Below are 13,358 nucleotides of genomic sequence, written 5' to 3'. Positions count from 1 at the left end.
GGGACAGTGAAACTGTGTGAATTTTCTCTTCATGTCCAAACAACTTCTTGCTACTCGCTCAATTTCCACTCAAGCCCCACAGATTATACACCAAAACGTAGGTATTTTTGCTGGCTTTCAGAAAATGTCCCTATCATTGTTGTGGGACTCATAGTTATTTTGCAAATCTCCTCAGAGTAACACAAAGTCAGAAAACTCTCCATATAAACTCAATGGAGAGTTTGTTCAAAATCACCGCTGGATTTCTCTAATGAGAGGCATTTTCAAATTGTCATATCTCCTTAACGAAGCGAAGTTAAGACATGAGGCTTGTCCCGGTATATCTTCAGACACTCCTGATGCTCACAATTCAAGAATTATTTTCTCACCTATTACCGTTCTGAGATGAGTTAGACTTGTTTGAGGGTAGGAAATTTGTCCCTCGCTCAGATTTCATCAGATTTCAAATTCTGGAAATGAGTCACTTTTTTCTCTCATCATATCTTTTTGATGGATTTCCACAGAGCCCTGAAAATTTCCATGACTGTTCACCAAAGCCTGCTGTTTCTTACGGTGAAAGAATGATTTTGATGCTCCATATAGATTTAGAGTTACCAAAGGTTGTTTGAGAGCAAGTCAAGGCAGTTTTTGCTTCGCCTCTACTCAGTTACAGTGTATTACAAGTCATATATCTTTAATAATTTATATTTTATCTCTGAATTATGAAGACCTGAAGATTCCCCCATCTCTTCTGAACAAAACAATGTCTGAATGACCGTTCTAGCCTCTACGGTTAGGAAATTATGGCCATTTGTTCGAGGGGAATCCTGAATGTCAGAAATACACTGAAGAAAACTCACACCTCTCTCTGTGTCTGCGTGTGTAAGGGCTGACTACAGCAGGTGCAGCTAATTTAACTGACCTACATATACCAAGCCCAGACTCTCAACAGCTCCTGTTCCCTTTACTGTCTGTGTATGTGTGTCTGTGTATCAATATTTCTCCTATGTTTAGGTATTACTCCTCAATCATAGTATTTCTGCTAAAGCAAAGTACTTCTACTACATCTTAGTACTTCTGCTAAATCATAGTATTTTTTGAAAAATCATAGTATATTTGCCAAATCATGGTATTTGTGCAAAATCATGGTTTTGGGGCCAAATCATAATATTTCTGTTATGTTATAGTATATGTGCTGAATATATTATATGTGCCAAATCACAGTATTTATACCAAATTATAGTATTTATGCTAAATTACAGTATTTCTGCTAAAAAGCAGAAATAGTCCTTTTTAGCAGGAATTTCTGCCAAAAGATAGTATTTATGTTAAAACATAGTATTTCTGCTAAATCAGAGTATTCCTGCCAAATCATAGTATTTGTACTGAAACATAGTACTTCTGCCCAATCATATTATTTGTACTAAATGATAGTACTTGTGCCAAATCATAGTATTTGTGCCAAAGCATCGTATTTGTATGGAGTCATAGTATTTCTTCTAAATCATAGTATTTCAATCAAATCTCAGTAGTTGTTGTTAAAACGCAGTATTATTGCAAAATCATAGTATTTGTACCCATTCATAGTATTTCTGCTAAATCATAGCATTTGTGCCAAATCATGGTATTTGTGCAAAAACATAGTATGTCTGCAAAACCATAGTATATCCCTTATGTTATAGTATTACTACTAAGGCATAGTATTTCTGCCAAATCATAGTATTTGTACTAAATCATAGTACTTGTGCCAAATCATAGTATTTGTTGCACATCATAGTATTGGAACCAAAACATAGTATTTGTCCCAAAGCATCGTATTTGTATGGAGTAATAGTATTTCTTCAAAATCATAGTATTTCAATCAAATCTCAGTAGTTGTGTTAAAATGCAGTATTATTGCCAAATCATAGTATTTGTACCCAATCATAGTATTTTTGCCAAATCGTGGTATTTGTGCCCAATTAATAATTCTGTTATGTTATAGTATTACTACTAAGTCGTAGAATATCTGTTATGTTATAGTGTATCTGCGGAATATAGTATGTGTGCCAAATCGTAGTATTTACACCAAATCACAGTATTTTTGCTAAAACATAGTATTTCTGCCATATTGTGGTATTTGTGCAAGAACATTGAACTGTTATGTTATAGTATTACTACTAAGTCATAGTATTTCTGCGTTGTTATAGTATTTGTGCTAAAACGTAGTATCTCTGCCAAGTCATAGAATTAATGCAATTTCATAGTTTTTTTTTAGGAAATCTGTTATGTTATAGTATTACTACTAAGTCATAGTATTTCTGCCAAATCATAGTATTTGTACTAAATCATAGTACTTGTGCCAAATCATAGTATTTGTTGCACATCATAGTATTAGAACCAAAACATAGTATTTGTCCCAAAGTATCGTATTTGTATGGAGTAATAGTATTTCTTCTAAATCATAGTATTTCAATTAAATCTCAGTAGTTGTGTTAAAATGCAGTATTATTGCCAAATCATAGTATTTGTACCCAATCATAGTATTTTTGCCAAATCGTGGTATTTGTGCCCAAATAATAATTCTGTTATGTTATAGTATTAGTACTAAGTTGTAGAATATCTGTTATGTTATAGTGTATCTGCGGAATATAGTATGTGTGCCAAATCATAGTATTTATACCAAATCACAGTATTTGTGCTAAAACATAGTATTTCTGCCATATTGTGGTATTTGTGCAAGAACATTGAACTGTTATGTTATAGTATTACTACTAAGTCATAGTATTTCTGCGTTGTTATAGTATTTGTGCTAAAACGTAGTATCTCTGCCAAGTCATAGAATTACTGCAATTTAATAGTTTTTCTTAGGAAATCTGTTATGTTATAGTATTACTACTCAGTCATAGTATTTCTGCCAAATCATAGTATTCGTGTGAATTTGTATACTGTAATATCACTGTATTATGTAGTGGCTAAGTAGGGGCTGTTTACTAAGTGCATCAGTGTAAATAGGTCATCTCTTGTGTTGGAGTGCCCTCTTGTGGCGCCTTTTGGGTAGTGCCTTAGTAAACGGGAACCCTGTAAAAAGTGGCATCAGACTGATTTGTAGTGGAGGAATTTGTTACCAGTTTTCTTAATCTTTAATCTGTATGCATGTTGTAATGCATACCCTGTTCTTAATCATAGAAACCACACCATATCACCTCTCCACATCCTCCTACTGTATGCCATACCACCCTGTACCATCCATCTGACCGCAATAAACTCCACCTGTGGTAATCTAATCCCTGGATGTCAGCCTCTCCTTCTGACTGAGGATAGTTATAGTATTTGAGCCAAATCATAGTATTTGTGCTAAAACATAGTATTTCTTCCAAATCATAGTATTTGTGCCAAAGTATAGTATTTCTTCCAAATCATAGTATAACTGCACAATAAAGGTTCTTGAGCCACATCAGTGTTTGTGCCAAATCTTAGTATTTCTTCTAAATCCTAGTAATTCTGCTCAATGATAGAATTTCTGCTATGCTTTAGTACTTTTTTCCTAGATTGTAGTACTTCTGCTAAGTCAAAGTATTTCATGTAAATCATAGTATTTCTACCAAGTCCCAATGTTTCTGCTAAATCATAAATAATGTTTTAGTACAAATTGTATGATTTGGTGGAACTTTCTGTGTTCCAGCACAAATGCTATGATTTGGCAGGAAAAAAATATTATTTAGTATAAATACTAAGTTTTAGCAGAAATGCTATGTTTAAACTTTAAAAAATTCTGCTATTTCTGCTGATGTGTGTTATGACTTTTGACCATTGAAATGAATGGAACACATTATCAATGTGGTCACTGATTTTGCATGATGGGCTGAGCTGTGTTTTACCTCAGTGAGATAAGCATCCGTTCTCAGACTGGGAGGCCTGGGTTCAAATCCAGCTTATGGCAACATTTTTTTCACTTAACAGTTAAACTTTTTTTAAACTCTTTTCAACACAAATTTCATTTTTTTCACCCCTTTTCAGCAAAATTTTCGGTTTTTTTAACCCCTTTTCAGCACAAATCCAAACCTTTTCAGCTCTTTTTCAGCAAAAACCTCTTTTCAGCAGAATTCTGCTCATTCAACTCTTTTCAGCAAAATTTTCAGTTTTTTCTGCTGTTTTCAGAAAAAAACTCTTTTCAGCAGAATTCTGCTCATTCACCTCTTTTCAGCAGAAATTCTGCTGATTGAACTCTTTTCAGCAGAATTTTCACCCCCTTTTTTTTGCCCAAATTCTGCTAGCACAATTGTCAATCTCTCCACCTTTTCTTTGTGAGAAAGTGTTTGGCTCAGTGAGCTAAATAGCTGCCCTTTGACCAGGTGGGCCAGGTTCGAATCCTGCTCAGGGCATTTTTTTTTTTTTTTTTTTTGTTTCAACTTTTTCAGCTTTTTTCAGCAGATATCTTCAGCCGTTAAGGCATCCACACTGCATTTTCGCAGGAAATGCAAATTCTTCTAGTTTATATAGATTTTAATGGCACCTGTGTAATGTTAACTAAGGTTTTTATTGTTTATGTATTTTTTGTTTAGTCATTCCCTGACTTACCTGTGGGTTCTGGGATGGTTTTATTTAAATTCTCCAACAGATCATTCTTGTTTATCCTCCCCAAAAGATTTTTAGCAACTTCAAAAGTGTTGATAGAGTAGGTATCAAACATCAGATCCACTATGTCCGTCCTCTCTGCATTCTCCAGTTCACTCTCTGGGATTGCTGGTAAACCTTCTACAGACCCGTTCTTCAGATGCCACTTAAATTCTTCAAAGTCATCACGTCCCAAATCCTTCAAAGTCCCCAGAAGGATTTCTTTAGGTGTCGTCATCTTTTACCCTGTAAGGACCCGATAAACAAAGACTGTAACAACAGCTGGAGAGGTAATTGTCTGATTTATCAGAATTTAACTTGATTCTAACAGCAGTTCATCACAATAAATTTCTTAGGCTCAGAATGCAACAAAATTGCACATGAAGAAGCACATAGAGAAGTATCCAAGTAACACTTTGCTACAATATAAAACAAACTATTATAAATAAAGAAAATATATAAACGGTTTGCGAGCCGTGTGTAAATTATTAAAGGACCCTTTATGCAGGCAGCTCAGATGCAAGTGAGTTTATTCATCACATGGTGATACAAACAGAAATGGCGAAGGTGAGCATGGAAACTAAGCAAAAACCTAAACCGGGAAAACTAACAGTACACGAATATGAAGAATTACACGAAGGGAAGACGAAAACACGGAACACAAGGGGTGGGAGCAAAGCACCACAACACATCACTATATAGTAGTGATGGGTCCAGCAACACTGATGCACCGACGCTTGTATCAAGCTCACAGAGCGAAACCTGTATCGGTGCGTGTGTCGCTTTAAGAAAAAGTCACGTGATCGATACAGCTGCTGTATCGCTCATTACCAACGCGCTAAACTGTGTTTAAAAGGTACCGCATCTGCATCTGTCAATGGGATGAGTCGCCACCAAAAAACCCCCCAAAAAACCAAAATTACTCTCGCAAAGATAAAAAAAAAAACAAAAAAACATCTCTCCATAACAAAATTGAGCTTGAAAGAAAAAAAAATGTTTCTGCTGTGTGGGATCATTTTGATCTTTTAACTGCAAATAAGGGAATAGTTTGTCTGTCTTTGTTTCAGTGTAATCTATCAGAATAGGAAAAACAGCAATGTGACTTGCAGTGTAAATTATTTATTTTCTATTCTGCTGAGCTTTGTTACACAATCAAAAGCACCTCCTCAGTGTTCAGGCATTACAGAACCAAACATGAAAATGAGGAGACAAACACACCGAGAATGAACACAGGTCGGCCTATATTGACACTGAACTGCTTTATCATCATTTTTTAATTAACATGCGTTTTATTATTTTGAAATCAAGCACCTAGGAAGTCTGTTCTGGACCATGCAGTCCTGAGTTTTATTATAACGGACTGCCAACCCCTTAGTATTGTGGAGCGTGTCGGAGAGAAACATTCCAAGATCAGAGGATCCTTTAACGTACTGGGGGAACAGGAAGACATCTTATCTGAACCTTTTCCACCTGGCTTTACAGTTTTTGTGTACCCCAGCTTCATCTGTGCCTCTGAATTTTCCAAAGCTGGGGAAATGCACCTTAGAACACACATGCATCAACACTACAATGAGCGGGCGGAGGGAGGTTTTGGAGTCTTCTCACACCCCCGTTCTCTGCGACAGGCACGTGCAGAAGAGGGGGGGGGCTAGAGGGGCTTGAGCACCCGCCCCTTTCCTGATGGGTGCCCAAAGTGCCCTTTTGTTGAGGCAACTTTTTAAAAAAAAAAAAGTATTATTTTTTTTTAATGTGTGCGTGCGTGCGGAGTCCTGTCTGTGCCCTTCAACAATAATATTTAACTATTAATCACAGTTTTGCTAAATAAAAGGATCTGGCTTGCATCAGTCACATGATCACATTTAACCAATGATCGCCCTCGACGGCAGAACGCGCTGGTTACGAGCCGGGAACGAGCTCACAAAGAGCACGCGCATTTTTTGCGGTCCGGAGCTGTAAGAGAAACACAAGTTAACTCAGAGACACAGACTGATGCGACAAACCCAGTAAGTAGGTGTACAGCGCACACTGTAGTGTGTAGCACACAGGAGTATTAGCTTATTACGTACACGTTGGTAAGTTGTCTTGTGGCAATTTGACGAACTGAAACAAACGAGCGTGCTGTGTGTGCAACAGCGTGACAAACATTACCTGTCCTTTTATTAACTGCACAAGTAGTGCTGGTCATAGCTGCTGGCTACCTGTGTAAGGCTGTCATGGGTCTGTAGCTCTGTCACCGTTTTAGTGAACATATTTAGTTTTAAAGTAAGTTACAGAGCATTTCCTGCCCTTCTGGGGGGATTATATTTCACTAAAAAACGATCTAATATACATGTCCACATAATTATGCATTATTATAATTATAATATATTAAAAAACACACTATATTTTAAAGAACATACATTAAGATGCAGATTATATTAGATTTATATTTTAAATAAGACAAAATTTGGATTTTACAGCAGTAAAATGATTGTATCTCTATACATGTAATAAGCTTTGCCCCTGCACAGAGTGGATAGTGAAACAAATGGAATCATCTTAAATACATTATTTCATATTTATTACTTCCCCCTCCTCATTGCTTTATTATCTAGTAATAAATAATAATGTAAGGATTCTGGATCAGCACCATGATGCCCATAGTATATACAGTATTCTGAAGAAGGTCTAAAATGTCAGTGTGTTGCACCAAAATATTTAAGTAATTATCAGTTTTAGTTCTTAGAGTGTACCTCAAAGCACACTGTGTTCTGTTGATCTTATGTGCTGCACAATAATGTTTAATATTTAGTATTTACTGTTATATTACTATATATCATTGTGATGTTGTTTATTGTATTGCTCTCGTTTTCTTCTGCTTGTTTTCTTTTTTCTTTCTCAACAGGTGATCCAGGTGATTGATGTATGTGTGTGTGTGTATATATATATATATATATATATATATATATTTTTTTTTTTTTTTTTTTTGTCTGCTTATTTAGTTGGTTTTTGTTTTTTTGCCCTTTATCCCTGTCCCAGGACACAGCTGGGAGTGATTGACAAGATGAGACAGAGGAAACGCAAACTAAACACACTGACATGAGACACGGACCTTCACCACAAAGCAGTAAATACATAGACTGAGGCTACGTCCACACGTACACGGGTATTTTTGAGAACGGAGATTTTCCGTTTTTGTTTTCAAAAATAATCCCGTCCACACGTAAAGGCAGAAATGAAGGAAAACACTTCTAGGAACATGCCAAAGCAACAGGTGGAGATATATTCCTAACCGTGCAGAAATGCTGGCCAATCAGAAGTCTAGAAGCCTCGGTGGGAAAAAGTAAACAAAGCTGGGGCATAGAAGGAGAACCAAGTCGTATGTGTGGAGGGACAGTAACTGTGTGTATATGTAATCATTTAAACACTGCAGAAAGTACAATTAACACTAATAGTATAATAATAGTACCTGAATTGTACGGAGCCCCTCTGATGACATGGTCCAAAAATAAATAAATTGTGGCCACAAAATACCCTCGAAATACTATTTTCGAGAGCACGAAATGGGTATAACGTGGCAACGAATTACGCATTTGTGGCAACATCATATTGATACAATTCCTGGACAGCTGCGTAGAGACACAAGCATGAGAGTAGGCTAAACCTATACACCGTGGACAGAGACGGTATGAGTGAGTTTTATTTTAGGCTGGGAATGAGCTACAATGCATTTTGAAAAGCCTGCAATGCAAGGAACCATTATTACGGAGAGACATTTAAACAGGATACTGAGAGCCCAGTTGCTTTACAGGACCTGGACGCCGGGATAGATTTTATTGTCAACCAACTGCAAGGGCCTGGGAAGGATCACGGTTATTGGTCAAGTGTTTCGTGCCCACAAATTAGCATTTCGTGCGCACGAAGTAGTATTTTGTGGCCACAATTGATTTATTTTTTGGACCATGTCATCAGAGGGGCTCCGAAGAATTGGGATACAGCCTCTGAGATAGAAAGTGTGCGACTGTGAACTCGACTCTCTTTATGACACATACACACACAGACACACAGACAGACACTTGTTTTCAGATTTTAGTGAGGACACCAAAAAGCCTCAAAAATATCCTCAAACTCGTGAGGACGGCCATTTTGTGGGACTCTATTAGCCCACATAGTAGCATACCAACTCTTTGTCCTCACAAACATGTCTAAACAGGTACACACACACACACAGACACACACACAAACAGGTTTGTCAGGTTCCTCGGCTCGTTCTCTGCGTTCAGTCCATTGAAGGTGATTATTGAGCCAATCACAGCTACAGAGCTCACTGTGACTCTTCTTCTCTCTACAGTCACACAAACAAACACACTCAGAGACTCTGACAGCAAAACTACAACAATGTGGTGTTAACACTCACCCTGCCTCAGCTCCACCGTCCTCCTGCTGCTCTGACGGAGGCTCAGCTGTTTCTCTTCCTGTTCCCACCTGCTCGGGTGGCTCCTCCCCTCTGCAGTTACAGGAAATCAGGTGTGTGTGTCTCTTGTTGAGACTGGTTCTTCCTGCTCTCTATCATCACATTGGGTGTTTCCAAATTCAGGGAGAGGATGCTTCGAATGCCACATTTGTAGGAAATTGTATCACATGGACGCTGTGGAGAAGGGAAATTATTTTACTGCTATTGTTAAATAATTGTCATCATTACCATTGCATTAATAATATAATCTGGAGTTTATATTGCATTCAGGGGTTAAACAGTGTCTTTCAGAAAGACTAAGTTGCAGGCTGACAGGAAGTTGCAGGTTTGCAGAGTGTGCCTTTTGCAGAACTGAAACCGAAAGCAGAGTCTAAGTGCAGGTTATTTTGAGGACGAGACACAGACAGTAGGTGAAGAGGTGACACAAAGAGCATGTGAGGTCAACACATACACACACATTAGTTAAATTTATTTAGAGGAACCGTCCTTGTTGTCTCGGCAAGAAAGAGGAACAATTCATTTTAAGATAAGAACGGAAAGTACCAAGCCATGAAAATAGAAGATGATTTTCTAGGTGAAAAGTCATGATGATGTTGATCTGATCTATGTATAAAATGTACCGGTGACGCATGAAGGGGCGTCAGTAAAACAAACCCTGATGCTATAAAATATCTGTTCATGCTTTGATTAAGTCGAGGACTACTGGCTGTCTGCGTACAGAGTGTCTTCCCACGCGTGTATTCATTAAAATCATTGTTTGACCAAAGAACTTCTGGACCATGGGTGGTGTGTACTCTCCTTCCTCAATTTTGAATCTTAACATTTGGGGGCTTCGTCCGGTTATTGAGGAGGGAGAGTTGGAGGTTTAGACGGAGAAATCCGGGGTCTTAGGTGGTCTGACGGGCAGACATGAATTCCAGTGGTCTAAGTGAGTGGGCATAAGCCGGCTTATCCAAAAGGTAAGGCACTACCTGTTGAATTATTTCCAAAGTGTGCCAAATTGGAAATGATAAAATTTAAGTCTACTCACTGAAGTTACTGGTGGATGTCTGTTTTGATTTTGATGAGAATCTCATGACAGTACTGAGGATTTAAAGCAGTTGGACTGCTGGAAAGGATTTAATGCGGTTGGACCGCGGGAAGCAGTTGGACTGCTGGAATGATCTTAGTATGTTAGGGAATTTGGTTATTTTTTGGTTATAAGGTTGGACCTGCTTCAGTCTTACACTTTGTTGGGTGTTTTACTGTTGTTCCAAAGTATTATAAATTACTCAAGAACGCCAGTTGGACTGGTAGGAAGCGCAGTTCTCGGAGGTAATGCTCCCTCCTGGCCGAGGACGCTTGGCCCTGACCTATCGGCGAATAGGGTTAGTACGGTCGGCAACCGGGGAGAACTTGGGAACCTCCAAAATAGCTAGTGGTTGGACCACTTTACCGTTTGGAACGGTAATCTGCGCTTTTTTGGGCAGCAAAGGTTGGACCTTGGGTGTTGGACACTCTTAAATTGAGTTAGGGATTTTAGAGATGAGGCCAGAAACTGTTGGACAGATACTGGTTAATTGATTACAAAAAAGTTGGACTTTATCGGTTAGACCGTTAACTGAAATTTGTCAAAATTGGTTAGGCGCTAAAGCTGACAGATCTGACAGTAGTTGTAAATATAAGACGTCTTTGTAATATAAAAAGATCTGTGTGAAAGGAGTCTGAGGCAATGCTGCTGCTATTTTTAGACGGTGTGTGTGTGAGTGAAAATGCAAATGAGTAAGCAGTGAACTGTTTAAACCACAGTTGGTTTTACAAATACTGCTGCAAACATTGTTGAGTGTGTGTTTCAAGTGCCATTTATGTTTATTAGAGGGCTATAAATAAAGTTTTGAGTTGCCGTAGTGGATGTATAGTAATTGACTGAGTTTGGATGTAGATATATAAATATATTGAGTGCACTGTATATACTTAAGACTAACACATCACTTTCAGTAGTAACTTTTCTCCAGCATTAGTTGCTGGTGTGTTTTATTTTTTCAATTTCTTGTGTGTGCGGTGAGAATTAATAGAGGTTTCAATTTTTGTTTGTTTGTTTTTTACTTGCTTTTTTGATTATGACAAGCATGTCTAAAATACTCTTAGGAAAGTGTGTTTTGAGTTATATTCCTCAATTCCGGTCACAGTTTAGGTGTGTGAATGCGGTGACTAGAAGGTTTTGAATGATGAATGAAGGTGTGAGAGGTATTTCTTTGGTGATGTAAAGTAGGAGGTTTTAAAGTTTGAAAGTGTTTTTAATTTGAGAGAGGCATGAGTGAGGTTATAAGAGTTTGAGTTTCTTTTTCTTTCAGTTTAAAACACATAAGTACATACACTTGGTACACCTGTTTACTCTTTGACTTTATTAAAACAGACGGTGTATTTGAGTTTGAATTTCAGTAATTGTATGTTGATATGGTAATTTAGTTTTATGTTAGGTGAAGGAGATGTCCATCTCTGCGTCTTGCAGGATTGAAAGTGAAAGTTGAAGGTTGTGATGTGAATGCTGTGAGTACTCGATTTGAATGATTCTGTGTGAGGTGTACAAAATACTAAATAATAATAACACTATGAAAGTTGATAGTAGAGTGAGTGCAAGGTGGTGCGTGAACAGAGGAAGTCTGAGAGAGAAGTGTGTGCGTAGGCAAAATGCAGAGTGTGTGCGTGAAATAAGGGAGTATTGTTTTTACATCAAGGTTTAGTAGAACTAAAGTAGAACGTTACAAACAAACAAAAGAAGGTAAAATGAAGAGAGAAAATAATGTGGTTCCCTGACCGGGAGAGAAAATAACTGACAATTACATTAATGAATAGAAAACACACAAACACAAAGTGCCATATGTGAAATTATGCTAGGAAGGAGTCAGAAGTGAGATAGTTTAATATAAGATGCAATGAAGGAAGCAGCTTACACTCCTTTAATCTCCAGAGCCAGTGTGTTCCCTCCCCTGCCCACTTGGGCCCCGTATCAGGCGAGTATGGAAGGCTGGATAGCCCATGACGGGTAAGATCCCACCTCGAAACCCTGGGACAACCTAAGGCAGGCACAGTCACGATTACTCGGCTTCAGTAAGAAGACGGGATCTGACGGGTAAGGCCGCTGGGCTGAGGCAGAGGGGGTAAGTGGCAAGTGGAGCCCTACCTTCTGGCTGAGGACAAGGAATGCTGCTATTTAAGGTAGGAAATCAGAATTTGGGTTAGTAAATTTGGGGAGGAGAAAATTGACTGTTTAAAGGCAAAATTATGAAGGAGTCTGACACACTGTAAAAAGCAACATATGCAAATTCACACACACAAACAGAAAATGCATTAACCTTATAAAGACAAGACAAGCTCATGGAGATTAATGTATAGATACTGATTAAACCTGGCTAAGAGCACAAACATATGCAATGAAGAACAGCTTGCTATTTTGTATGACTGATACAATGGTGTGAATGTTTAATAAAATGCATTTGAGTTTGTAATTGAGGAATAGAAGAAGCCATATGACGAAGGAGCTTCCTGAGTGTGTGTGTGACTGTGACTTTCAGGAAGAGGAAGCATAGCAGAGACGAGAAGTGCAGATTGGGGTGGGGAATTTATAGTTTAGTGATTATATGATGTTGTAAGGGGTCTTATGCTGAATTTAAGTATGTTAAAGGGGGTGATTTTTGTTTGCAAATTGTGTGGTTTTAATGAGACTTTCGGTGTATTGAGGAGGTGAAATTATGTGGTGGCAAGACTTGTGTGTTTAAGGTTGTTGTGGTGATGGGTTGATTTTGTCAGTTAGGTTTGGGTTGGTGTTTTTGTTTTTAATAGAGGGAGTTTTAGGAAACATGGACATGTCTAAAAAATTGGGCCCATTATTTTGTAACAGTGCACTTAAAGAAAACCTGTCAGGTGACTTTGTTTTGTTTTTATGAGCTAACAATCAGCTCTATTTTTCATTTCTGTTTTAAGCAGGCCTGCAACAGTGAATAACGGCGCTGAAAATTCTCGGGAAGAGCAAATATAAGGCGGCTTTCCAGATTACAATTGGCTGAGGAGAGCTACCTGTGGGGACTGATCAAGGTCGTAAGTCCCTGTAAAAAGGATTTTATGCGAGTCAATCCAGTCCAAAAGCATAAAGAAATATTTTCCTATGGAAAATAAAAAATGACTGAGCTCATTTTGCTGAGGGTGGAGTATCTGATCGTGCGGGAAGCTCCACTATCAGCAAATACATGGTGTGACTGCATGTGAGTGAATGTGTGACTGCATGTGAGTGAATGTGTGAATAAATGTGGACAGACAATTTGTTTTTACCAGAGACAATTTGTTGACTGGG

The 13,358-nt window shown here is 38.0% G+C and overlaps 1 protein-coding gene and 1 long non-coding RNA gene across 4 annotated transcripts in view; one reads left to right on the top strand and one right to left on the bottom strand.

Moving 5' to 3' along the window:
- The window catches only part of LOC146682021 (NLR family CARD domain-containing protein 3-like), an 88,949-nt gene extending 79,761 nt beyond the window's left edge, over nt 1-9,188 (bottom strand). Inside the window, exons 1-2 of one of the 3 annotated variants that reach the window (XM_085448452.1) lie at nt 8,972-9,188; nt 4,540-4,821 (exon numbers count right to left, since the gene is read on the bottom strand). In XM_085448452.1, the coding sequence (XP_085304578.1) occupies nt 4,540-4,813 (274 nt within the window). In that variant the 5' untranslated portion in view covers nt 4,814-4,821; nt 8,972-9,188. The remainder of the gene's footprint in view (nt 1-4,539; nt 4,822-8,971) is intronic. The other 2 variants (XM_085448453.1, XM_085448454.1) reach the window with 2 other exon arrangements.
- On the top strand, nt 6,417-7,881 carry LOC146682022 (uncharacterized). Its single transcript, XR_014918005.1, has 2 exons — nt 6,417-6,578; nt 7,594-7,881. It is a non-coding gene; the product is annotated as an uncharacterized LOC146682022 (long non-coding RNA).
- Nucleotides 9,189-13,358: the final 4,170 nt, after the last annotated feature.

This window comes from Copadichromis virginalis, linkage group LG23 (assembly GCF_057382275.1).
Source record: "Copadichromis virginalis isolate Kocher_CV1m ecotype Utaka linkage group LG23, C_Virginalis_male_GT1.1, whole genome shotgun sequence".
In the NCBI taxonomy this organism is placed as follows: Eukaryota; Metazoa; Chordata; class Actinopteri; order Cichliformes; family Cichlidae; genus Copadichromis; species Copadichromis virginalis.
This window is presented reverse-complemented; position numbering and strand designations above follow the sequence as displayed.